General features: G+C 39.9%; 1 protein-coding gene across 2 annotated transcripts; it reads left to right on the forward strand.

The window, feature by feature from the left end:
- The first annotated feature begins 506 nt into the window (after nt 1-506).
- LOC133648670 (echinoderm microtubule-associated protein-like 1) lies at nt 507-22,584 on the forward strand. Of its 2 annotated transcripts, none has more exons than XM_062044969.1 (7): nt 507-967; nt 12,918-13,112; nt 14,821-14,950; nt 15,041-15,142; nt 20,951-20,985; nt 21,078-21,104; nt 21,962-22,584. In XM_062044969.1, the coding sequence occupies exons 1-7, from the start codon at nt 808-810 to the stop codon at nt 22,255-22,257; spliced, it is 945 nt and encodes a 314-aa protein (XP_061900953.1). In that variant the 5' UTR covers nt 507-807; the 3' UTR covers nt 22,258-22,584. The 2 variants fall into 2 exon arrangements, with proteins under 2 accessions (XP_061900953.1, XP_061900952.1); XM_062044968.1 differs by lacking the exon at nt 507-967 and adding an exon at nt 10,690-11,051.
- Nucleotides 22,585-25,996: the final 3,412 nt, after the last annotated feature.

A 25,996-nucleotide genomic window follows, 5' to 3' on the forward strand; every position in this document is an offset into this window, starting at 1 on the left:
TAGCTTGTCGTGTTCTTGATGATTTCTTTCTTGAATTCAATGAATATCATCCACTTCTTCTTTTCAGCACTGTCCTTCACACTCACCTTCGTCCTTCCTATGCTGGGAAAACAAAGGTGTGTCCATTTTTCGCTACAAGCTACTGTTAGAAAGTATCAGACTTCTATTTAGCATTGGAAGAATAGTAGGACATACCAGAAAAAGCTTGACAGCTCAGCAAAAAGAAGCATCTGGTGGAAGACAACAAAAAACTGAGAAAGGCACCGACAAAAGCGGGCTGGTCTCCTCTTCCTCTCTGGGCCTAATTAGTGCATTCAGCATATTGTCCTCCCCATGGCTGCCATTAATCAACCCGCGCTCCTCATCTGTGATCTCACCATGCTTGCGCACACCAAACGGCGGTCCTGATGTCAGCGCTTCGACGGGGCGTCAGCATGGAGCCCGCAAGTTCGTCGTTTTGATGTTGCCCAATGAAATCTGCCTAGCAACAGGTGGCCATCTTGTGTACTTTTACTATTACTTGCAGAAAGTTCTTTGTGCAGCATGGATTCTATACCCCCCTCCCGACTGAGCGTTGAGATGGCTTACCAGGCTCTTAATCTGTCCTCTCAGTGACATCACCCTACCCTTGCACCCTCGTTAGGATCCAAAGCAACCTCTGAAGGTGCAGGTGGGCGTCTGGAGGTGAGAGGGGGCGTTAGGGACACTTGTTTAGGGACGGCGGCCCCCATCAACAGTAGCTACAACGCTCCAAGTGACAACAACAACAAGAACAACAAGGAGTAGTTCCAGACGACATTGGTGACCATGGCAACAAGGATGGCTGAGGGGGACATGGAGGAGCTGGCGGACCCCGGGTTGGGGATGGACGAGGACCCGGGGGCCCACGGGGTCCTACAGAGAGCCTCGCTAAAAGAGGGATATCACAGCGACTCCCTGCTGGCACCTGACGCCGACTCCATGACAGGTAGACAGCTCATAACAATATTAAAGAATGAAATAGAAGTGATACTTTGAAGGAAAAGTTTCAAGCCAAGGGTCAGAGACCAAAGTGGGTCCTGGGGCAGTTTTTCAATCAGGTCGCAGATGTTTCATGAATACTGTCGAGTAGTTAAGTTCTTAGTTAAGGGCTTTTTTAATGCTTTATATACAATTTATCAAATGTAATTAATTTGAATGGATACTGTCAGTGTTACTGTATCTTTCTGAGACATTTGAGTTTGAGGTCCAAACAAGTGAATGACAAACACAGGAAAAAATAGTATATTATTATATATTTTATTATGCTGTGTAAAACCTAAATTTACATGGAGACTTTCTTTTTGTTTAGGATCAGAATAATTCTATATTAACATGTTATTATATATTATATTATGCTGTATTAAAACTTAAATAAATCAGACGCTTGCGCTTACATTTTTTGGTTTAATATCAGAATAAATTAATAAATCTGTTTAAAAAAACATGAAGAAAATATTAAATTCATATACATTTTATTATGCTGTACAAAAGCTAGAATAATTCAGACACTTGTGCTTACATGTGTTTTTTAGGCAAAATAAGAATGTTAAAGGCGACATCTCTCCATATTAAAGCAAAAGGGAAAGTATCAGCAGCTGTCATAGACTTCAGATGTGGAGGTAGAAGCTACCACCCTCCGCCCCCAATCATAAAATCACTGTGGTCATATGTGAAGGATGTATTGCATGAGCTTCAGTGAAATCAAGACTAGAAACACTCCAATGCTTCTTTAACATTTCACTGAAAGGCAAAAGGTGTAATTTTGAATTCTGTAAAGCTCACCTAGATGTGTTTATATTTTTTTTAAAGGTGTATTTTCATGAATATTTTGCATGAGAGGGTGTTCTTTGTGCGTCTGAGTTGAGCTTTGGGCTGCTAATTCCCTTTTACAGGAGTGGGATTATGTGCTATTCTAAATCCCAATCCCCATATGGAGTGTGTGTGTGTGTGTGTGTGTGTGTGTGTGTGTGTGTGTGTGTGTGTGTGTGTGTGTGTGTGTGTGTGTGTGTGTGTGTGTGTGTGTGTGTGTGTGTGTGTGTGTGTGTGTGTGTGTGTGTGTGTGTGTGTGTGTGTGTGTGTGTGTGTGTGTGTGTGTGTGTGTGTGTGTGTGTGTGTGTGTGTGTGTGAGGGTGATGTCACGGCTGGGACGAAGGAAAAAACAGGAAATCAAAGACCTACACGGAAACATGGCAGATTATGGGCCTGCGGTAGCGTGTTTGAACGATTACGCTGAAAATGTGGAATGAGAAAAATGTGTTTAAAGAAAGTAGAAATCGCAGTAAAAATGCTGAGAGATGATTGATAAGGAAATTAATTTCGGATGTTAATGCTGAAAGCGATCCCTAATGCTCCATTTTGCTCTAAATTACACACATTAATACACCAAAGCAATTTGTTCGGACACTTCATTAAAAAAACTGTTATGATAGCAGAAACTGTTTTGGGATTGAGGAAAAATAACCGTTTGCTTGTCACAAACAAGCCGCAAAGTTGTAATTAGTATTTAACTATTTTTATCTCCTATCAATAAATAGTAAACCATTCATAAAAATGGAACAACATGAATTAATCCATTTATATAGAGATGGGGACCGTTCACATTTAAACCGATACGGTAGCAATCCCCGGTCCATGGGAATTGATACCGGGACTCACCTTTACCATACTATGGTATTTTTGTGTGTGTTGATAAATATTAAATGTTTGTGATAATAAAATGGATTTTTTTATTGCAACATTTAAAAATGAGCTGATTATGATATTCTGTCATATATCTTGCTATATTATGACATCTTTGGATCTCAATTACAGTTGCAAGTCCAAGATGTTAGATGGCAGTAGTGTATAGTTTATGATGTGTTGGCTGGTCAGTTCAGTCTTTGCTGTCTAGTCTTTTGTTGTGGCCTAAAAAGTCTTAATACTGTAAGTATTGTACTTATTACACACCGGCTGTTTGATGGTAACATGCATCTTAGTAGAGCTCATGAACAAATTTGGGGGTGTTGAAACTGCAAAACGCTAGTTAATGCTAATCAGTAGTATGTCCATAGCAAAGCCAATGTATATTAGCATCAAGCTATCGCAAAAGTGGTGCTTTACTTTATCTACAGTACATTGTAGCGGTTTTTTTAGTCAATTGTTTTGTTGGCAATAACAATTGCAACATTACCTAGAGGTAGTTTCGCTGAGGCCACTCTCAGTGCTGCTGGAGTGATCGGCAAGTGCCGAAGTGCGAAGAGCTGGCTGATTCAGCGACCGGGCGTGACGTCACGTGTAACCCAGCTATTGACACATGGCACCGTTGGATTCTACGTGAATCAGTGCCTGGTTGGGCCGGTGGGATTCGGTCGGTGCCTATAAAGTATTGTATTTGGTAGCCATTCCTACTCTTATACATTTGTGGCTGCTACCCACAAATACATGACTACTGTACCTGTTCGCTAGGGGTGTAACGATTCGTTTTTACAACACATCAATTCTAATCATATTTTGAAATTGCTGATACGATTCTGGAACGATAACATTTTTTTTTTTTGGAAAGATTCAATACAAAATGGTTCAGTGAGTTGAAATCGATTCAGAAACTTTTTAGCAAAAAAATCAAGCAGTGTGACCGTGAAATAATACTGGATGCTGCAGGTGAAGTTTCTTATATACGGTACCTGTTATTTCTTGTAAGGGAATTATTTATAAAATCAATTATTGATGCATCTTTAATTTATGTATATCAATGCAGTTTGACATTTCTTTTCGTTTCACTATATAAGCGATTATCACTTGGAACTTTTAAAAACAGTGTATTTGTAATAAGAAACAGTTAAATTTATTCCCGTCAAATGAATTAAATTAATGGAAATATGCGCAAAACTGGACCATAAGTGCCTGATAGTAAAGATGCTGGTCGGTGAGGTGGCTCGCTGCAGTCCGACCAATTTTAGAACTGTCTGCATGACTTTATTTACAATAAATAAATTGATTACTTGCATTCACTAATCCGATTTCATAAACGTTCATGTCCGAATTGCGATGCATCTAAAAATCTAATATTTTCCCCACCTCTGCCTGCTACTACTCTCATTTTAATAAACAGCTATGGTGGCCGAGAAAAGTCACGACAAATGCAAAAGCCACAACACAACAATATAAAGCCACAACACAACAACATAAAGCCACAACACAACAATATAAAGCCACAACACAACAACATAAAGCTACAACACAACAACAAGAAGCCACAACACAACAACATAAAGCCACAACACAACGACATAAAGCCACAACACAACAACATAAAGGCACAACACAACAACAAAGGCACAACACAACAACATAAAGCCACAACACAACAACATAAAGGCACAACACAACAACAAAGGCACAACACAACAACATAAAGACACAACACAACAACATAAAGACACAACGGAAGTGGCAGCGGACCAGTTTTAACGACGTACCAAGTGGTTGAGGCGTAAAGTTGAAATGTATGAACAAAGTTAGAAAAGTAGTTGAAGTGTGACCACTTTTTCAGTCATAAATAACTTGTTCAATAATACTAATATACTGTGTTCATTCAATAATACTAATATACTGTGTTCATTCAATAATACTAATATACTATGTTCATTCAATAATACTAATACACTATGTTCATTCAATAATACTAATATACTGTGTTCATTCAATAATACTAATATACTATGTTCATTCAATAATACTAATACACTATGTTCATTCAATAATACTAATATACTATGTTCATTCAATAATACTACTACACTATGTTCATTCAATCATACTAATACACTATGTTCATTCAATCATACTAATACACTATGTTCATTCAATCATACTAATACACTATGTTCATTCAATCATACTAATATACTATGTTCATTCAATAATACTACTACACTATGTTCATTCAATCATACTAATACACTATGTTCATTCAATAATACTACTACACTATGTTCATTCAATCATACTAATACACTATGTTCATTCAATAATACTAATATACTATGTTCATTCAATAATACTACTACACTATGTTCATTCAATAATACTAAAATAATATGTTCATTCAATCATACTAATATACTATGTTCATTCAATAATACTACTACACTATGTTCATTCAATCATACTAATACACTATGTTCATTCCACTGGTTTCAGCCTTTCACCTCAGCCACTTGGTCCATCTGCAAAACTTGCCCGCTGTCACTTCAGTTGTGTCCGTCGCGTTTTTTGTGGCTTAAAGTTGTGTTGTGGCTTTCTGCTAATGTGTTGTGTCGTTTGTATTTGCTGTCGCTGTAGCTGAAAGTCGTTGTGTTGTAATTCATGACATTGTCTTGTGGCGTTTGCATTCGTTGTGACCTTTCTGGGCCATCGTTGCTGTCCACCATTCTTGTTTTGATGACTGAAGGCGATGACGCCACAGACGGGTGGACAGAATTGAAAACACATTTAACGTCCTTATTATCAAAAGTGCTAAAGTTCATATTAAGTCTGCCATTCTTAAATCCAATGTTTTTTCTGGTATAGATACAATTGATTGATTGCTTTTTTAAAACAATGTTAGATCGACATTTATCTTCCGGAATGCCAACTTGCCAAGCGCAGATGGATGGAGTTGAATCTTAGGAACATAAATTGATAGATGGATGTAGTGGATGAAATGTTACACCCCGTGTGTTCGCTCTTGCTGAACACAACTGATCTGCCAGAGAATAAGAACACGGAGAACACGGGACATTCAGTGTTTTAAATTTAGCGAGTATATGGATGGATGGATGGATATTTAGCAAGTCGTTAAGATACTCTTTAAAAAAAATTAAAAAAAAAACCAAGAGTGTCGACTTTTAAAGTTAAAGTTAAAGTACCACTGATAGTCACACACACACTAGGTGTGGTGAAATTATCCTCTGCATTTGATCCATCTCCTTGATCACCCCCTGGGAGGTGAGGGGAGCAGTGAGCAGCAGCGGTGGCCGCTCCCAGGAATCATATTGGTGATTTAACCCCCAATTCCAACCCTTGATGCTGAGTGCCATGCAGGGAGGTAATGGGTCCCATTTTTATAGTCTTTGGTATGACTCGGCCGGGGTTTGAACTCACGACCTACCGATCTCAGGGCGAACACTCCAACCACAAGGCCTCTGGAGACTCTGACATGAATGCATTACCGTATTTTTCGGTAATGTTGCACTCGAGGGATGGGAATTGAAAACTGGTTCGGTTGCCAGTGTATCAATGTGCCATTTTTTCCAAACGATTTTTGCTACACAATGTGCGTAGTCAGGTCAAATCCGAAATTGGCGGGCGCCCAGGTGGAACAAACACTCTAAAGTCTGGTTATATTTTTAAAAATATATAAAAAAAGCAACAGCGCTACTTGTAATAATTGCAAGGCTGCTATTTCATCAAGAGGACATTGGAGCAATATGCTGAAACACAGAACACACACAATGCAATAACTATAAATAAATGGCGCGTTTTTGAACCGCTCCGATGTCATCGCAGCAGCAGTAACCTGGCGTAAATACAACACATACTAACAAACACTGCCTATAATGTTAGCGCTATTTGTTAAATTTTATTACATACCTTCTCATCTAAATGAGAATGACGAGGGACAGATTCTGAGCAGGCAGTACTCGCTCCAGTTCACATCTACCTCTAGACAAAAGTCACTGGGCAGTGACTAAGTTTGTGATCAAAAGCTTGCACGCATTTGCCACAGTAGATGCTCCTGATTTTCAGTAGGTGAATGTTAAAATTGTAGTCAGAGAAAAATTGCATGTTTTCCTTCCACCAGACTTTCACACAGTCATGTTCGTTATACAGGTGAAACTAAAAAAAATAGAATATTGTGAAATGACAATATTGTGAAACTAACATGTGATAAAAGTCATTGCATGCAAAGTGAGATATGTCAAGCCTTTATTATGATGTTGGTGATCATGGCTTACAGTTTTTGAAACCCCACATTTTCTGAGATTTTAAATTCAACATGTGTTGTAAGAAACAATTATCAACATTATAACCCTGACATATCTCCCTTTTCATGTAATAAATGAATTAATACCACATGATGTAACAAAATTTAACATTTTTGTGTAATTTCAACATGTTTTATTTTGTTAAATTCTACAGAAGAATATTTATGTCTTATGTATTTTTTTCTATACTATGTGCCTCTTGAGACCTCACTGTAGGCTTTGTAAGGTCATGTTACCTCTAAACTAAACTAAATTGATGCTAAACCACCTTTGTTTTTCCTTTCAAAATAAGAATTGAAAAGAGAATCATTAAGGAACCGTTAAGCAGAATTGAAAGTGCAATCAGAACCGGAAAAATCTTATTAATTCCCATTTCTATCGCTCTTCTCAACGAGCACCTGGTGCTGCTATGAGCCCCCCCTCACTCCTCCTTCTGAAAGTACTTGCAGGAAACGCTGTTGTGACATTGAGGAAAAAAAAAAAAAAAAGCAATAGAAAGTTCAGTTGCATTTCTAAAAATTTGTTTAGCTTTTCATGTTTTTTACTTACACAAATTTAACGACAACCTTACGCCCCACCCAGAGGTGGGTAGTAACTTACTTTACTTAAGTAACTTTTTGGATAATTTGTAAATGCAAAAATATTTTTTTACTTTTACTTGAATATTTTTGTAAAGAAAAAAATGCTACTTTTACTTTGTCACATTGAGTTTCATTCTGATCGCTACATTTATTTATATTATCATCATCCTCGTCATATTTATTTACAATCTATTGATTACTGCTTGCCAAGACGTACTTTGAATCGTTAGAAAGACTTCTTCCAGCGGGCACAGGTCACATGACTCCATTTCACCAATCACACAGAACCTGGCAGTCAAATGACCGCAATCAAACTACAAACTGTAAAAAGTGACTTTATGTCGGACGAGGCAGTACAAATATTTAATGTTTACTTACAAACTATGAAAAATAACATTAATATCATGCACTATCATCTGTGTCAGTAGAAATGTTCACATTTCAGCCGACAAGAATTCTACTTCCGGCGAGAGACAACATGTTATGGTAAGTTGTAGATGTTGATGTTTTAGCTGCACATATGCTAACATTAGTTCTGTTATAACATCAGAAGTGACTGTAAAATGTGCTTCTTTTGTAGTACACCCTGTAGTAGGGTCTCTCTGTCACGCACAGACACACACGAGCATGCGTACGCACACGTGCCGCTTACCATGCAAGTGCCAATACAAAATAGTGACTAAATAAATTAGAAGTTAGTCACCAGTTACTCAGTACGAGAGTATTTGTTCCACTCAATACTTACTTAAGTAATTATTTGGATGATTACTTTTTAATTGAGTCATTACATTACTCTACGAGCCCCTCACAATCCAGCACCTTTACAAATAGATTGCAGTGGTGTGTGAATGCTTGATTTTCAGCCTATGTCTAACTACACTTCAGATTATTATAATGAATAAAGCTACACAGCAAGTCAGATATGTGCCCTGTGATTGGCTGGTGTCAGCAGGGATACTCTCCAATTTAGTATAGAAAATTGCTGGCTAAAGTGATATAATATAAATGTCATGTTCATAAAAATTTAAAATATATATATTTAAAAAATTTGAGAACATATTTTTAAAGCATATTATATGTATTTTGGCCTAAATTAGGCACGTTCAAGCATAAAAATGACCAAATGAACTACAACTATCAATACTACAATAGTATTAGTCACTAGATGAGATCAAACCAATCAGAGTGCGCTGTTCATTATGGTGGCCACTGATTGGCTCAGCCTTGCAGCATTATGGCAGTGGTTCTTAACCTGGGTTCGGTCGAACCCTAGGGGTTCGGCGAAGCCTCTGCCGCTGAGGTCAAGACACACCCAACTCATCGTGAAAATAAAAACTTCTCCCTATCGGCGTATTATGGATACCCCCAAACAATGTTCCCTCTAATTTCCATCTGATTTGCAGGTGTGTAATTTGTTGTGAGTTCATGCACTGTGTTGGTTTTGTTCTTTGAACAAGGTGATGCTCATGCATGGTTCATTTTGTGCACCAGTAAAAAAACATAACTTGTCTTGAATTTGAATTTGAATTTTTTTTTTCACTAAAGAAGGGTTCGGTGAATATGAAACTGGTGGGGTTCGGTACCTCCAACAAGGTTAAGAACCACTGCTCTATGGGATTAAAAGGAGTGTAAAGGTGACTATGTGGGTATTATTTCATGTCTAGAAGGTTCTCATAATGTTAAAAAATGTTTTTAGGAGGTTGTAAACAGATGGGCTTTATTTTGCTCAAGCTATTTAATTTACTATAAGTATAGAAGGTACCTATATATAAGCAGCACCTACCTAATTTTTGGACAAATTTTATTTTGTACATGTATTGGCCGCACAAATCATTAAGCCAAAGATGTACACATTGAAACATAAAATATTTACACAGGCGCTTGTGTTCACTCACAAATGTAAGAAAAGACAGTGCCTGTAACACGGCATAAAGCCTGTTTTTGTCGTCGTCCTCCTCCTGTGCGCTGGGGTTAACTGTTTAGGTGTCGGAGTTGAGGGAAATCAAGGTTGCTTTTTCTGTCGTTTTTGCGGCCTAATTTTTAAATGTGTGGTTTTCTTTGGTGAGGGGCAGTCTTGCCTTTTGGGGCAAGTTAATGGCTGTTTCCTTTTTCGATGGCCGGGCCAATTGTCTTTGGCTTTGGGGCTGTACTGTGTGCATTTTCATGCGTCTTCTCCATGATGAGGGTGAGTGTATAAAGCGCTAAATGGCTAATTGAATGATTGAATTTGTGCGTTTGATTTAAAATGAACAATTTAATTAGTCCACCATGACCCGTTTGGTAATTTAATTGCTCTGAGGTGATGAGGCTAAATTTATTTGCAGCATGTGAAGCTTGTGAGCCTGGAAAAATCCATAAATTATCCGCAGCGTTGCATAAAGCGTTCAAGGGGTTCAAAGCTTTGGAAAAAGTAGCGGTTTATAGTCCTGAAATTTACGGTATAATTAGTTATTTGTACTTTATGGAAATTAATTAACCACGGTCAGGCACAGAATCAATTAACAGCGATAAACAAGGGTTTACAGTGGGGGAATGATGCAGAAAGCGGATTTTACTGAACTGTGTAAAATGTGGGTGAAAAAAACATGGAGATTTTGAAAAAGGGAAGAAAAACATGAGATTCGTCCCATCTTTGTTTCTCAAGATCTTGTTAAAGCATTGGTCGAGTAAGATGTTACTGATGACAATGTGCCTGGATTGTGGGAGGAGCCTGGATTGTGGGAGGAGCCTGGATTTGCGTTGTACACAACTTGACATTTAGGGAGTATTTTATTCAGAGAATAAATAAACGGTGTGTCCAAAGACTCTAGTGTTCCATAAAGTGAACTTTAGTGGGATACAGACTAAAAACTCCATTGGATGCTTGTTCCAATGAGTGTGTATCTAACTAACTTCCTTGCTCCTCATGGAGATGTGCAGTAGACATGATGACATTACAAGAAGTAGGGGAGAAGCTCAATTTCTCTCAGTGATGTGAGGCTTATGGGCTAGGGCAGGGGGCGGGGTCATACAGGCTCAGTCTGGGGGATTATCATTGTACTCTCCAAACACACGCACACACACAAAACACACACACGGACAATTTAGGCTGAGGTTTTAAGCCCTGAGAGGAGGACTTTAATCATTCCCATCACCGCATCCTCGCGTTGGTCAGTCAGTCGCCGTGGAAACAAGCCCAGGCTCAAAGATCAGGACCAGTACAGGCCTGGATCCTGTGAGGTGCGCCAAACACTTTCAAGAGGCATCCAGGAAGATGAGATCTTAATGGACGCCAGTGAGATGGAGGGAGAGTCGGTCTATCTGAACGCATCCAGAGGAGGTGGAGGGAAGAGAATGGAGAGGTTGTGCTCGCGGGAGGAGAGGAAGAGGAGGAAAAAAGTATTGGAGGAAGGCCCGAAGAGACACATAGACTATTCGTCATCAGTGTCCAGTGCCTCACACGGTACCGCAACTTTTGTTTGGCTCTTTGTTTACGGTCTGCTGTGTCCAGCTGTGCTCTGACCTCGTTTGCTTTAGACTGACTAGTGCAAACATAAAGGTGGGGTGTGTGCGCGTATCTATGTGTGTGTGTGTGTGTGTGTGTGTGTGTGTGTGTGTGTGTGTGTGTGTGTGTGTGTTTGAGTGTGTGCGTGTAGAGCTTATAATTTATTCTGATAAATGCAAAAATGCTCATGTGGATTTCTGCATGATTCCACAAAAGACACTTTAGTGGTCATATTTTGTAATTTAAAAAAAAATCATATTTAATGTTTTCTTTTTAAGATTAAGCTTTTCATGAGTCTTAAGGAGCACACCTCAGGCATATGCAGCAGGTTGGGGTTGTTTGGCCTTGGGGGAGGTTTGTTTTTTCTAGTCATTATTGTTTATTTAATATTGGCTGCTGTTTGCAGTGCTGCATACTTTTGATCAAATAAGGCAAACAAACAACTCTTTTTTTTATTGTTAGCATTTTTGTGCACGACTAACTCAGTATGTGAGGATTTAGGGCTTTTGGACCGCATGTTTGAGTGTTTAAGCACTGTCAGATTGCTGGAGGGAGACCTAAGAATTGGAAAAAGTGCCCTTCAGCAAAGCACTAAACCCCAAAACCATAAAGGGATTAGATCAGCGGTCTCCATAGTGCGGCCAGCTGCTTGTTTTCGATTGGCCCGCGACACATTCTAAAAACAAACTGAACATGTCCTGGATTAGAAGATCAACCAAAAAATAAAAAATACAAATTAAACTGTTCCAAATTCCCCCAAAATTGGGATCTGATAACCAAAATGGGTTTATATGTGGACTGCGATGGTTTCCATGTGTAATTTCATTATGAATGTGTACAAAGTTATTGCATGAAATGGTAAGTTTTCAAGTTTGTTAAAACCCTTAATAATGTTTTAAGATGGCAGAATAATAATGATATTATTAATATTAGTACAACCCAGCAGGCACAAGACATTGATTATACATACATGTTCTTTAAAACTGACTTTGAAACAACGTTACAAAATAGTTGTATTTGTAAATTGAGACAAACGATGATGTCTAATAACGTTGGATCACAACCTGACATTGAATAAATGTCGTCAAAAAGCATGTTGTTTCAACATTGTATCTGTGTTGTAAAATATTGGTTGGAAAATGACCAAAATTCAATGGTCAAATCAAAGTCAGAACACAACATTGATTATACGTCGTAAAAGGCATGTTTTTTCAACGTTAAGTTTGAGTTGCTCAACGTCAGGACCTAATTCAACAAGTTTTCAACGTTGTTTTGATGTATTGCGCCTGCTGGGTAAAGAATAATAAAATATTACCCAGTTAAAGGTGGTTAGAATAAATATTTGCTTTGTTAGTTATAACTTACAGTTAAAGATGAGGATGTTTTGTTCAGATAGATAAGCATATATTGATCAGAACCAGAATCAGATTTGTGGGCCAAGTATGTTTAACACACCAGGAATTTCCCTTGGTAGACAGAGCTCTCTTTGTTCAATGCAAGAAACAAAGAAAACGCAACAACTTCGAGAGGGCATCTACATTTTATCGGATTTAGTATCTTTAATGTAGAAAATTTCCCAAAGTCTTTCAATATTAATGTAGGTAGCTCTTGCTGGAAAAGGTTTGGGCACCCCTGAATTAAATAAGTATGTTTCATTAAAGTCTTGTATTGGATTGTGTTACAATGTGCAGATGTGCCTAATGTAGCGGGAAGGTTTCAGCTGTCAATCATGCTCATAAACCCGCATCCTTAACCGAAAGACATGACGTAGGGCAGTGTGTTCTAACGAGCTGTGACCTCACAATCATCCTAACGTGACCACAGATGGTCGCAGTTCAGCGGCCAGCAACCTGGATGTGGCCGACAGGCTGACCTACCTGGAGCAGAGGATGCAGATGCAGGAGGACGAGATCCAGCTGCTGAAGATGACCCTGGCCGACGTCCTCAAGAGGCTCAACATCTCCGAGGAGCACCAGGCCGCCGCTGCCGCCACCGGGAGGAGGGCGCCATGTGCTAAAGGTCAGCAAAAATGTGTGTTACCAAGGTTCTTATTATTATTGACACGTTCATTTTGTTCCTGTGACAAATATTGACTCTTGTCTTGTTGACTTGCTGTTTATTGGAGAAGAACTCATTTATTTCCAATCCATGTCAGCTTTCACTAAGAATGAGATATCAGGGGCAATAATGGGTGTTTTGCTGGACAATTACTTAAAAAGTACATATTATTGCTTTATTCTTTTAAATAAAAGCTGCTTATTAAGCATACAACTGGATTTTAAGATCAAATCCAGCAAAAAACAACAAATAATCAATTAGGAAAATGGTCCTTCCATTAGATAATTGTCATTGTATTTGACTAAAACCTAGGCTGCAATGAGTCATCATCACCTCACAGGATTAGAGCCAATAATTATGGGAGGTGTTCCTAATGTTCTGTATCTATGGGTTGTTAAACAATTAAATTATTTTTTGTTATTCTTAATTTTTTACCAGTTTCAGACTGGACAAATATTGAAATACATTACATGATTAAGCCTATAAATGTGTAATGCTGGTATCATCATTGTGCTTAATGTCATCTGAATAATGAAATATGACTTTTATTTTATTTTATTTACTGAGATATATTATAAAAGTTACCAAATGTGCTTTATTGCTTTTTAACATCTATTAAAAGGTGGCTATAAACATGTTTGTAAAGAGATATTATATTTTAACAATTATAATCACAATAATATAATACTTTTTTCATTTCCATGAGTTTTTTTAGATGTACCTTTATGTTTCTATGTTAATATATGATGTAAGACACATACAGTAAACCCTCCATTATCACTGTTAAATTGTTCATGGCTGACCGTGCAATGCTGGGGAGTGGAGGAGCATGCATGTGACCCCGGGGAAGATGCTTTATCAGTATCATGCTTCAAACCCCACTTTGAAAAGCTGTTCACTACAAAACGTGCTCATTGTGGCTATTATTCCTGACTCCCAGTGTTTTATATGTTGTGCTTCTGAAATAAAGTTGCTGATTAATATGAAATGTATCATTATCTATTGAGTTTTTTTCATTTTACTTTTCAGTATCTAATGATTCAAGTGGGTCACAAATGTCTATAGTTTAAATTAGGATTTCATTTTTAAAAAAAATTATTTTAAGACAAATTGATGCACTTTAAATATTTTCTGTTACAGACTACAACAATGTTGATAAAATTATTATTTGTTGTAAGTGGATATTTATTTTTTTGTTTCCTTTGATGTTATAGAATATAACATTGTGCAGGGGTGTATCATTTTATTGACAAACGATACTATATATAGTCACGGCGGCAAGTGTGTGGCGGTAGTTGCGTAAAATGTTTTCTTCTTCCTAGGGCGGGCGTAACAGAAAATAGCACTGCTTTAATCCAATATAGTAATGATGCCTGAGCCAATCAGTGGCCACGATATTGAACGCCGTGATCTGATTGGTTTCGTCTCCTATAGTTACTATTGTCGTATTGATATTTGTAGTTTGTTTAGACATTTTTTTTACTTAAAAATGCTTAATTTAGGTCAAAACAACGTACAATAAGCTGAAAAAAATCTGTAACATAGAGACACTGCAAACTTTGAAGCGCGATGTGACCAGAAGACAACTCGGTTTACTGAATGTATTAATAATATTTTCATATATATCTGTAAAATGTATCCATTATGATATTTATCTGCTCACCCCAAGGGAGGCCGGTCTCGCTGGCTCTGCCCTACAGACCCCCCATGGTGACCTCCACTGGCGCCAGCTTGAGGAAGAGCTCCACGCTGCCCTCCAGCGCAACGGGCAGGAACTACAGCCCAACGCCGCCGCGCAGGTCTGACTGATCCTGTGTGGTCATGAGTGATTATATTCTTGTTTAAAAAGAACAGATTACCGGTACTTACCTGTTTTGTCTTCTTTCCAGTGGGGCCATGAGCCCAGCAGGAAGTATGAAGGACAGTCCTTGTAAGACCCACAAGGCACGCCCATCCTCGTCAGCTTCCACCTGTAAGACAGCCAAAGAAGGGTAATAACGTTTATCTTTGCTGCCGTTAATAAAACGTAACCACATTAGAGGCACATTAAATGTAAAGTAAGGGTTGTACCTTTCACATTTGAACTGATATCGGGAATAAATAACGGTAGTCAATGGTACCAATTTTCGTTACTTTTGTGTGAAATTATGTTGTACTAAATGTTTGTTTTAAAAATAAAATAAAAAACTGTAGCATTTAACAGTGAGTTGGTAATGACAAGTGTGCTGTCCAGTTGTTATAATTTGTTCTTACATGTCTAAGTATCATTTGCAAGTATGCATTCATTCATTTTATTCTAGGTGTGTTGCCGTAGTCAGAAATAGTCTTTGCCATTAGGTTGACTGTGCCAGTCTTGTTTTTTGTTGAGTTCTACAAAGTGTTTATACTGTAAGTATTGTACTTATTACACACCAGCTGTTTTCATACTTGCCAACCTTGAGACCTCCGAATTCGGGATACGGGGGGTGCGGTTGAGGTGGGCGGGGTTGCGGGGGCGGGGTTTGGTGGTAGCGGGGGTGTATATTGTAGCGTCGTGGAAGAGTTAGTGCTGCAAGGGGTTCTGGGTATTTGTTCTGTTGTGTTTATGTTGTGTTACGGTGCGGATGTTCTCCCGAAATGTGTTTGTCATTCTTGTTTGGTGTGGGTTCACAGTGTGGCGCATATTTGTAACAGTGTTAAAGTTGTTTATACGGCTACCCTCAGTGTGACCTGTATGGCTGTTGATCAAGTATGCCTTGCATTCACTTATGTGTGTGTAAAAGCTGCATATATTATGTGACTGAGTCTGCACGCTGTTTGTATGGAGGAAAAGCGGACGTGACGACAGGTTGTAGAGGACGCTAAAGGCAGTGCCTTTAAGGCACGCCCCCAATATTGTTGTCCGGGTGGAAATCTGGAGAAATTCGGGAAAAAGGTTGCCCCGGGAGATTTTCAGGAGGGGCACTGAAGTTCAAGAGTCTCCCGGGAAAATCGTGAGGGTTGGCAAGTATGGCTGTTTTATTGTAACATGTATCTTAGTTATAGTTTTCATTACCAAATTTGAAGGTGTTGAAATCGCCATGTAAAATCGCTAATGCTAATTAATAGCATGTACATGAGATATCCAATGTACTTTAATATCGAGCAAGTGCATTTTAAAAAGTGGAGCCTTGCTTTTGAGCACTTTCTATAAGGCATGCTTGCTTTGTTAGTCCATTTAGTTTCATTAGGTCTGATCACTCGCTGGTGTACACCAAGATGAGACTTCTGCCTAAGAAGATCCATCGCTCCAGGCCCCAGGGCAAACCCCGCATAGATGTGAGCAAGACCGCACATCCTGACAAGGTAGCGGAATTCACCCAATCTCTCTCCGAGGTGCTTGACTCAGATCCTCCTGGTGGCTCAGCCACAGAGAGATGGGACCGCATTAGAGAGTCAGTATCAATCAATCAATCAATGTTTATTTATATAGCCTTAAATCACAAGTGTCTCAAAGGGCTGTACAAGCCACAACGACATCCTCGGTACAGAGCCCACATACGGGCAAGGAAAACTCACCCCAGTGGGACGTCAATGTGGATGACTATGAGAAACCTTGGAGAGGACCGCATATGTGGGTAGGATGGGAAGGATGGCATACCACTAGAAGTCATCAAGTGCGGCGACAGCACACTGAGGGAACATCTTTACGACCTCTTCTGTCAGTGCTGGGAGGAAGGAGCAGTACCTCAGGACATGAGAGACGCCAACATCGTTACCCTGTACAAGAACAAGGGTGATAGAAGCGATTGTAACAACTACAGAGGAATATCTCTCCTAAGCATCGTAGGCAAAGTCTTTGCACGCGTCCTCCTGAACAGACTGCAGAAGCTTGCTGATAGAGTATACCCAGAGTCACAGTGCGGGTTCCGCTCGGAAAGATCAACCATTGACATGGTCTTCACCATCAGGCAACTGCAAGAAAAGTGCAGAGAGCAGCACAAGCCCCTCTTTCTGGCCTTCATAGATCTGACCAAAGCGTTTGACCTTGTCAGCAGGGATGGGCTCTTCACAGTCCTAGCGAAGATTGGCTGCCCACCGAGACTCCTGATCATGATCAAGTCGTTCCATGACGGCATGAAAGGCACAGTTCAATATGACGGCTCTACGTCAGATGCTTTCGACATCCGCAGTGGCGTCAAGCAGGGCTGTGTCCTCGCTCCCACTCTCTTCGGCATCTTCTTTGCCGTTCTGCTGAAGCATGCCTTCTGATCGTCGACCGAGGGTGTTTACCTCCACACTCGATCAGACGGCCGACTGTTCAACCTGGCTCGCCTAAAAGCAAAGAGCAAGGTCCGGAAGGTAACCATCAGAGACATGCTGTTTGCAGATGACGCTGCTCTGGCCACCCACACAGAAGAAGAGCTACAGAGCCTGATGGACCGCTTTGCAAAGGCATGCGAAGAGTTCAGCCTGACTATTAGTCTGAAGAAGACAAATGTGATGGCCCAAGATGCTGAACCACCCTGTATCACCATCAACGACTATGAACTAGAGGTCGTCAGCCAGTTCACATACCTTGGTTCCACCATCACTGACAACCTCTCACTGGAAGCAGAGATCAACAAGAGGATCGGCAAGGCTTCCACAACCTTGGCCAGGTTGTCACAAAGAGTGTGGAACAACAGCATGCTGACAATCAACACCAAGATCGCTGTGTATCGTGCCTGCGTGCTAAGTACTCTCTTGTACGCCAGCGAATCCTGGACTCTGTACTCCTCGCAGGAGAAGAGGCTAAGTGCCTTTCACATGCGCTGCCTCCGTCGCATACTCGGGATTATATGGAGCGATCGTGTGACAAACAACGAGGTGCTGATGCAAGCCAAGATTCCCAGCATGGTCACTCTGCTCCGTCAGCGTCGCCTTCGATGGCTGGGCCATGTGCGTCGAATGGACGATGGCCGGATCCCCAAAGACATCCTCTACGCAGAGCTTGCCTCCGGCAAGAGGACAACGGGACGGCCACATCTCCGCTTCAAGGATGTCTGCAAGCGTGACCTGAAAGCGCTCGACATGGACCTGAACACCTGGGAAGAGCTTGCTCAGGACAGATCCAGCTGGAGACACACCGTGAACACTGGACTGACAGCTGGCGAGGCAAAACTCCGCCAGCTTGCAGATGAGAAGCGAGCTCAGAGAAAGAGCAAGCAACTACATCCTGTCGCTGACTTGACTTATAAATGCACCAAGTGCAACAGAGACTGTCACTCCCGTGTGGGTCTGTACAGCCACAGCAGACGCTGCATGACCAACTAAATCATATCCAAGGGGCGCTAATCCATTGTCTTCCGAGACTTACGGATGCCAGTAGTAGGTCTTCTAAGAATTATGTAATTTTTATTTTTATAGCCCGACCTGTGTGTTGATTTCGTACCTGACGGTTTCAGCTACAACTGTGGCCGTCGTCAAAGGTTGTCATGTGATTTTGATGTGACCTGTCTGATCAGCTGATTTAAACAGTTGTTAGCTCTGTCTTCCTGCTTGAAGTAGCAGGCTGACTGCGCTATCTGCAGTCCGACTTCTTCAGAACTGTGTCCCAGGTGTGGAAAAGTTGGTACGCCTCCTCGTCCCGGTTCAACACACAGGTCCTGGATACAACAATAAAAAATACATAATTCTTAGAAGACCTAATAAACCTAATTGGACTACTGAAAGAAACTCATGGACAAATTCAAAGAGTTCCACTGCATTGAGCAGCTGGAACTGAAGCGGGCGCACTTCCGGAATCACCTGAGATTCAACGTACGTTGCCGGGATGAAGGCATGACACCATTAAGTTTGAATCTAAAGAACCCGATCCCAACACAGAAAGCAGAAAGGATCGTAAGGAAGGCTCATGGTGCACAGCTTAAATCAATTATTTGTTGCACAGCAAACAAGATAAAGAACATTGATATGCTACAACAAGAATGCACAACACAAATCTATCAAAGATATACTAAAGACAAGGATACTTGTGCGAAATGGAGTAGCATCTAAGACACGCGCACAAACTAAACAGGTTACAAATTTACAAAGATTCACACAAAACAAACAAGGCAACAAAGTCACAAGGATCACACAACAACAAGGAAGTGGGTGCATATCATCTCCAAACACTTGCTATCTACCATCAAGCAGAGCGTGTTAGCGCAAGGGTTGAACTATGCAATAACACCTGAAAAAATCCCCTACAAGGATTTCATTTTAGCCACAGAATTAGCATGTAAGGCAATAGAAGATCAGGGAAAGAAATCAGAGTTAAGAAACAATGTCGCAGGCATTTTAACAACCGCTGGGCTACCTCCTGGAAATATGACAAAGCAGGAAGTTAAAGCAGCACAAGCGCTCGCTAAAGATAGTAGCGTAACAATCCTACCAGCAGATAAAAAGGAGAGCCACAGTAATGTACTCAGAACAATATGAGCAACAGGTGAACACAGCATTTAACATCAGCAAGAAGGAGCATAGAAACAAATGTTAAAAGGCAACATCAAAAATGTGCACACGCGCCACTAGACAACAAGCAAAACAAGAACAGCTGAAGTCTGCCATATCAGACCACTGCAAGAGGGATAACCATCTCCTGGATTGGAACAATGCCCATGTCATCGGCACCAAGAGCTACAAACACCACCGTTGGATGGAGACAAGCCATCAAGATCTGGAAGCGCATCCCCCAGACTGTGAACCAGGACAAGGGGGCAGAACAACTTTCCCACACCAGGGACACAGTTCTTAAAAAGTCGGACTGCAGATAGCCCTGTCAGCCTGCTATGACAAGCAGGAAGACATCGCCAAAAATTTAAATCAGCTGACCAGACACGTCGCATCAACATCACGTGACAACCTCTGAGGAAGGCCACAGTTGTAGCCGAATTTGTCAGGCACGGAATCAACACAGGTTTGGCTATGAGTAAAAAAATTACATACTTGCGTTGTTATCATGAAAAATGACAACATTACTGTGACGCAGTCCGCTATACATCTGTTTCCCCGGTAACTGCTTAAGGCGGTGCTGAGTTTGCAACCGGACATGGCGTCATGTGAAAAAAAGGTATTGAACTATGGTACCGATTGATTTTACATGAATTGGTGCCTGAAGGAACAGACGGAATTTGGTCGGTACCTATTAAAGCAGGTGTTCTGAACCTTGTTGACCTCAGAGCCTAGATTTTCGACTACAGATGAGCCCAGGGCCCACTCAAATATTGACTCTGAATATATAATCTTACTCTTGATTTTAATGGTATTCAATAATTATATCTAATTTACTTACAGTTTAACGGGATAAACCCTGTCAAATGATATGAAACCACGTGTGTCAATCACAGCTGATTACAAAAAAAAATAGTAATCAAATATACTGCAAAAGACAGAACTGAAACTGGTTTAAAAAATACATACAATTACACAGTCCTACAATAAATAGATTCTAACCAAATGAATAATAAATAATAATAATTAAAGTGCAAATGAACATAAAGCTTCACCATTTTAGACAAATCTTTTGCGCTTAAGAAACCTCTGTCTTAAGTTCCAGACTTCTTCTGTTTGTTTGAGATTGTCATTACTGCCACAAGTGGTGAAAAGGCGTATTACAACTGAGGCCCATACGGACCACAGCTTAGAAATATAAAACATTTGTGCGGCCCTCGAGAGGGAGCTCGTGGCCCAACAATGTGCCCTGGCGCTATGGTTAAGAAACATGGACACCATTATTGAATTCAAATAGACACGAGAAAGACAGGAATTGTCACTTTGTCATCTATTTAAATATGTTTTGGTCTTGTTCCAAATAGGGGCAGCAGGTCTAGAGAGGGATCAGTAACTTCAAGTGAGTCAACCTTTTTAACAAGACTATAAACCAGATATGTAAGCTGTCACATTTTACACTCACCAACATTTTTGTATGGTCTTACCATGCAGGCACAGGGCGAGTGACACGCTGCAAAGGTAGGATTGAACCCTGATGACACGCCACACGAATAACATTATATTACAGAACCCCGGACTCCACATTAAACCTGACATTTTTTTCCACAAATTCAAATTTGATTATATAAGAAAAAGTGAAATGTTGTAATTTCATGTTATGTTATCACCTCTGCAGTCACAAAAATATAAGAACAAGAACATAACAAACACTTTCTACCATAAACCAATAAAACAAAGACAATCAAACACATATTATTCAAATGAAATATTTTATAAAATTACAATAATTTCATAATAATACAATATAAAGGCAATTTATTGTAATATTATTTAATCACCAGAAATAATCAACACTGTCATTTACAAAAAGTGTATTTTAAAAAAAATCAACCAGTGTATTGAATTAAAGTCAGTCTGCTATATGAATAAAACATTTAATTACAATGCAATTATGTGTGTAATAATTGACTACAAGTATTACTACTACAACACATAATAATAGTGGTAAAATTACTACGATTTACAATAATACAGACAACTCGCTACCATACGGTATTTTGAATACATATCCACTGCTCTAAAACTACTGTGAATGATGTATTTTTGTAAAATGAACCTAAAAAAATTTAAATTTTGTGTTCTAATTTTTATTTTTATTTTATATTAGTAAATGTTTAATTTTTTAACATTTGATGATCAAAGATACATTCCTATTTTGTGAATAGCATTTGAGTTGTGTCTCTGTGTCCATCCTCAATTTATTTCCACATCTCACCATGACTTCTTTGCCTCCCACTTTCGCCTGTTTAATTTATGCCCCGCCCCTTTTGCCATCACTCTTCATCCTCCTCACCTCATGCCACCACTTCACTTAGTGACTATGCAGATCTATCTGAGCCCCCTCGCAAGAAAGACTGGGTCTTCTGAGACGGCCACGTCCGCACCGACAGTGCCTGCCAGGGGCGGCGGGCCAGGGGTTGGTGGTGGACCGGGCAACCCTCAGGCAAGGGGCGGTGGCAAGACAGAGGCGAGGAGGAAGAACCCCTCCTTCACTTTAAACCTGCAAAAGACCACCACTAACATAAGCAACAACAAGAACACACAGCAGGATGCTCAAAACTTCACAAGTCCAATCAAGTCGCCCAGTCAGTACTTTCAAATTTGTTACTGAGGAATCAAAACATTTATGTACCTTCCAACACCGGATTTCTCGGTCCTAAAATCTAAAACTCATTTATTTGACAACATTTGGCCAACTATTGAATTAAGTTAGCTTAAACATGTTTGATCACCGGCTATTTCCTCGTTATTTGTTGTTATTGCTTTGTATGGCGTGTGTGTATGTGTGGTTTTGCACTGATTGTGTGTTTTATTTGCTGTGCTGCAGTCAAGCTTCCACATGTGGCATTTGCTAAGAAGCAGTATTGTACTGAATGTACTACTGTACTACATGTACTAGAATGTAAGGAAGGTATAATAAATTAACTGTGTTGTGTGATGTCTATGTCGTTCTTATGTTATTATCTATTAAATGCAAGAGGACAAGAATTAAAATCAATAACTGCCTCTTGCCAATGCTTTAAATCAAGATTAAAAGACCCATGGCGTCCAAATGACCAATAAACAAGTTCCTTTTAATGTATTTTTTGCTCCTAAAAATGAATCAAGCAGTCATCAAGGGCTTTGAGTCCCTAAAGAAATGCGCTATATAAATATAATTCACTTCACTGCACATTTGCCATAATATCAATTAGTTTTTTAGTAATGAGTAGATCACTACCTGTACTTGGAACACCCCCTTTTCATTGCTAGACTTGATATGTGTCCCCCTCCTGGTGTGAAGTCATCTACAGAACTCGAGCCCATTTCCCTGCATGGACCGTCTAAGTAGAGACATGTATAACTATTATTTTGATCACTTAATTGCATGTTTTTGTCGCTCTGGTCCATGATTACTTCAAAACTGATATGACCAAAAAATAAATATAAAAGAATTGCCATTTCAGGACTTCCCTGCTCTTCCATAGACACCATAGCTTATGAGTGTCAAACGTACGGCCAGATTTAATCTGCCCGCGAGATTAGTTTGGTAAGTATAAAAATGAGCTGCAATTTTTAAATTAAATAAACTGCTGTTCTAAATGTGTCCACTGGATGTCGCAATAGCAATTCAAATGTAACCCACATCACACATGACACTGTTTAAAGATTAAAGATTAAAGTACCAATGATTGTCACACACACACTAGATGTGGTGAAATGTGTCCTCTGCATTTGTCCCATCCCCTTGGGGAGCAGTGGGCAGCAGCGGCGCCGCGCCCGGGAATCATTTTGGTGATTTAACCCCCAACTCCAACCCTTTGTTGCTGAGTGCCAAGCAGGGAGGTTATGGGTCCCATTTTTATAGTCTTTGGTATGACTCGGCTGGGATTTGAACTCCAACCTACCGATCTCAGCGTGTCAGCTGACTTTAACCGCCCTGTTGATTGGCTGACGCTACTCCAATCAGCGCAGGTGCAAGCAATCAGGTGCTCCTTTTGTGGCTGGCAGCAGATGGCGGCAGACTTATGCTGAAGCAACGCACAACACCTTTTTTCATTGTAAAATATCCACTCAACGGATAAACTAACGAAGTCAGCAGGACCATCATCTTTGTCGTAAGAGTTCCGTGCATAGCTTGCAATTGTTTGACACCATGATGTGCACACTGAATTCCATTGTACAAATGTGTGTTTCTATATTTGTTGTTTGTTTTATTTAATTTTATGCTTAAATCTGCCATGTTCACATTGGTTAAGTTCATAGTTATATTACCTTGGTTTCGGCTAAGGTGTCATTGTGATAATTGTTTTTTGTATATTATAAGTGTGATATTTGAATGATTATGAGCTAAAATGAGTTTGACAACCCTGCCATAGCCCGTGTTTCCTTATTTCTCTTTCAACATGTCCTCAAGCATCTTGAGAAAGAACCTCAATAGAAGAGGACGCAAAATAGAATACTAGTGGCATACCTTCTTTTCTTTCGTTTTTGAACACCGTCTATGTTCTTCTTTCTTCCCTCGAGGGTGCTCCTGATTTTCAAGATTGCATTTTTCCCATCCAAAGTCCAACCATAAATCCTTCCTCTTTGAAGTCAGAATCAATAAAATTATTGCAGCAAATTACAATCCTCCATTTTGTGCAAGTCAATTGGAGAGGAGAGGTCCATACTTTCCTCATATTGCCAACATTTGGAAATGAATGCAGTTTGACCCCTTCTTTAATTGTATAGCTACAACCTGCAACAACACATCTGGAGGCCATTTTTGATCATTCGTTCAAATTCTGAGCCAAACTATTATGATTTGAAATAAAGATGCTACCAAAACACATATTACGCAATATGAAATTGCTTCCAGTCCCATGTAAGTGTTATCAGCAGGCTAAAGAAAGACCCGCCCACATTTTGGAGCTAACGGTAGGCGTTCCAAAGTGTGCTGACACTCGTTAGAAAACAAGCCTAAAATCACTACTATTGTGTCTATTCTGGGGCACTTTTTCCTGTAGACATAATTTACTATGCAATAAGAGCAAATTGTCAGCATTAGATTGGATTGTTTAATAAAAGCGTCTTAGAATAGTTGAAAAATATCATCTTAGAGAAAAATGTAATTTAAAACATTTGTATGCACGTACAACACTTAAGACCTTCAGTATATCAGTATGTGGAATTAAATTATGGAATGGATTAAGCAGAGAAATCAATCATTGTACTAATATAATCCACTTCAAGAAACTCTTCAAACTTAAAGTGTTTACTAAGTACAAAGAAGAAGAACCATGATAAACATTCTGACTTTATTTCATCCATCCATTCATTTTCTAGATAATCTTATTCATCGCACCATATGAAATGTAACTTACTTCACTAATTATTATTTCTTTATTTTTAATGTTATTACTTATGGAGTATAATGTAAATAAATTGAGAACAGAAAGTGAACAAAAGTTTTAGCAACTTCTATGTAAAGGAAAAGGGGTAGGATTAAATAAGCTTTGCTTCTTCCTACTCCTTTTCGAACATGTTGAATAGAGAAACTGGAAATTGTGATGTATCATTCGTGTTGTATGCATGCATGTTGGAAATAAACGCAAACTCAAACTCAAACTATTCGACGATTTGATTAGAACCACTGATGATGTGTCCAGGTTGCACCGTGAGGTGTATTATTATAAACTGATCTAGTATGGCATCGCCATTGACTTCAAGGAAGAGGCTGGATGACAACCCCGAAAGAGTGGTGACAACTGGAGAGACAGTTGACAGCCCGGAAAGACGGCAACCGGGGCAGGGAGGGGTAGCATCCCAAGCTGCAGCTTTCGCAAGGGAGCACCCATACAGCGCTACGAAAAACCCTGAAGATACATAAAACCAAGATAGGCTGCCTAGGGAAACCCGTGGTGCAACGCACAGTGCCAGTACCCTGTACGGCATCTGATGAGACGGAGGAGGATCCAGGCACGGACACTCCCCACAGTTCCCAGAACCTCCAAGCACCACCGGTGCAGCCCCAGGGCAGACCGTCGGAGGGGGGACGCGTGGCGTAGAGCGCTGCCTGGACACAAGTCGAGGGACTGATCACCCTCGGCTGGGTCGCCCCGGTGAGGGTGTTTGATTAAGACCCGAAACACCCTATGACCCCGGGAGAATCACTGATGATGTGTCCAGGTTGCACCGTGAGGTGTATTATTATAAACAGACTATCAACCTTGCAGTCGAATCGTCATTATTAGCTTCTATGTTGACATTTCAACACATTTCAAATGTTTTTGTGTTTATCCATAGGCTTGCTGAATGTTATAAATTAGAATCATGAGTCAGGAGAGAGCTATGGAGTCCTCTTGTGGTTATAAAAAGACACACATGTA

This window comes from Entelurus aequoreus, linkage group LG04, assembly GCF_033978785.1.
Source record: "Entelurus aequoreus isolate RoL-2023_Sb linkage group LG04, RoL_Eaeq_v1.1, whole genome shotgun sequence".
Classification (NCBI taxonomy): Eukaryota; Metazoa; Chordata; class Actinopteri; order Syngnathiformes; family Syngnathidae; genus Entelurus; species Entelurus aequoreus.

Bases quoted from the DNA above. Each gene is read 5' to 3' on its own strand.
- LOC133648670 (XM_062044968.1), top strand. From the start codon at position 10,874: ATGGACGCCAGTGAGATGGAGGGAGAGTCGGTCTATCTGAACGCATCC. The intron at 13,113-14,820 runs GTCAGCAAAAAT...GCTCACCCCAAG, and splicing joins GAGGGCGCCATGTGCTAAAG to GGAGGCCGGTCTCGCTGGCT. The intron at 14,951-15,040 runs GTCTGACTGATC...TCTTCTTTCCAG, and splicing joins AGCCCAACGCCGCCGCGCAG to TGGGGCCATGAGCCCAGCAG.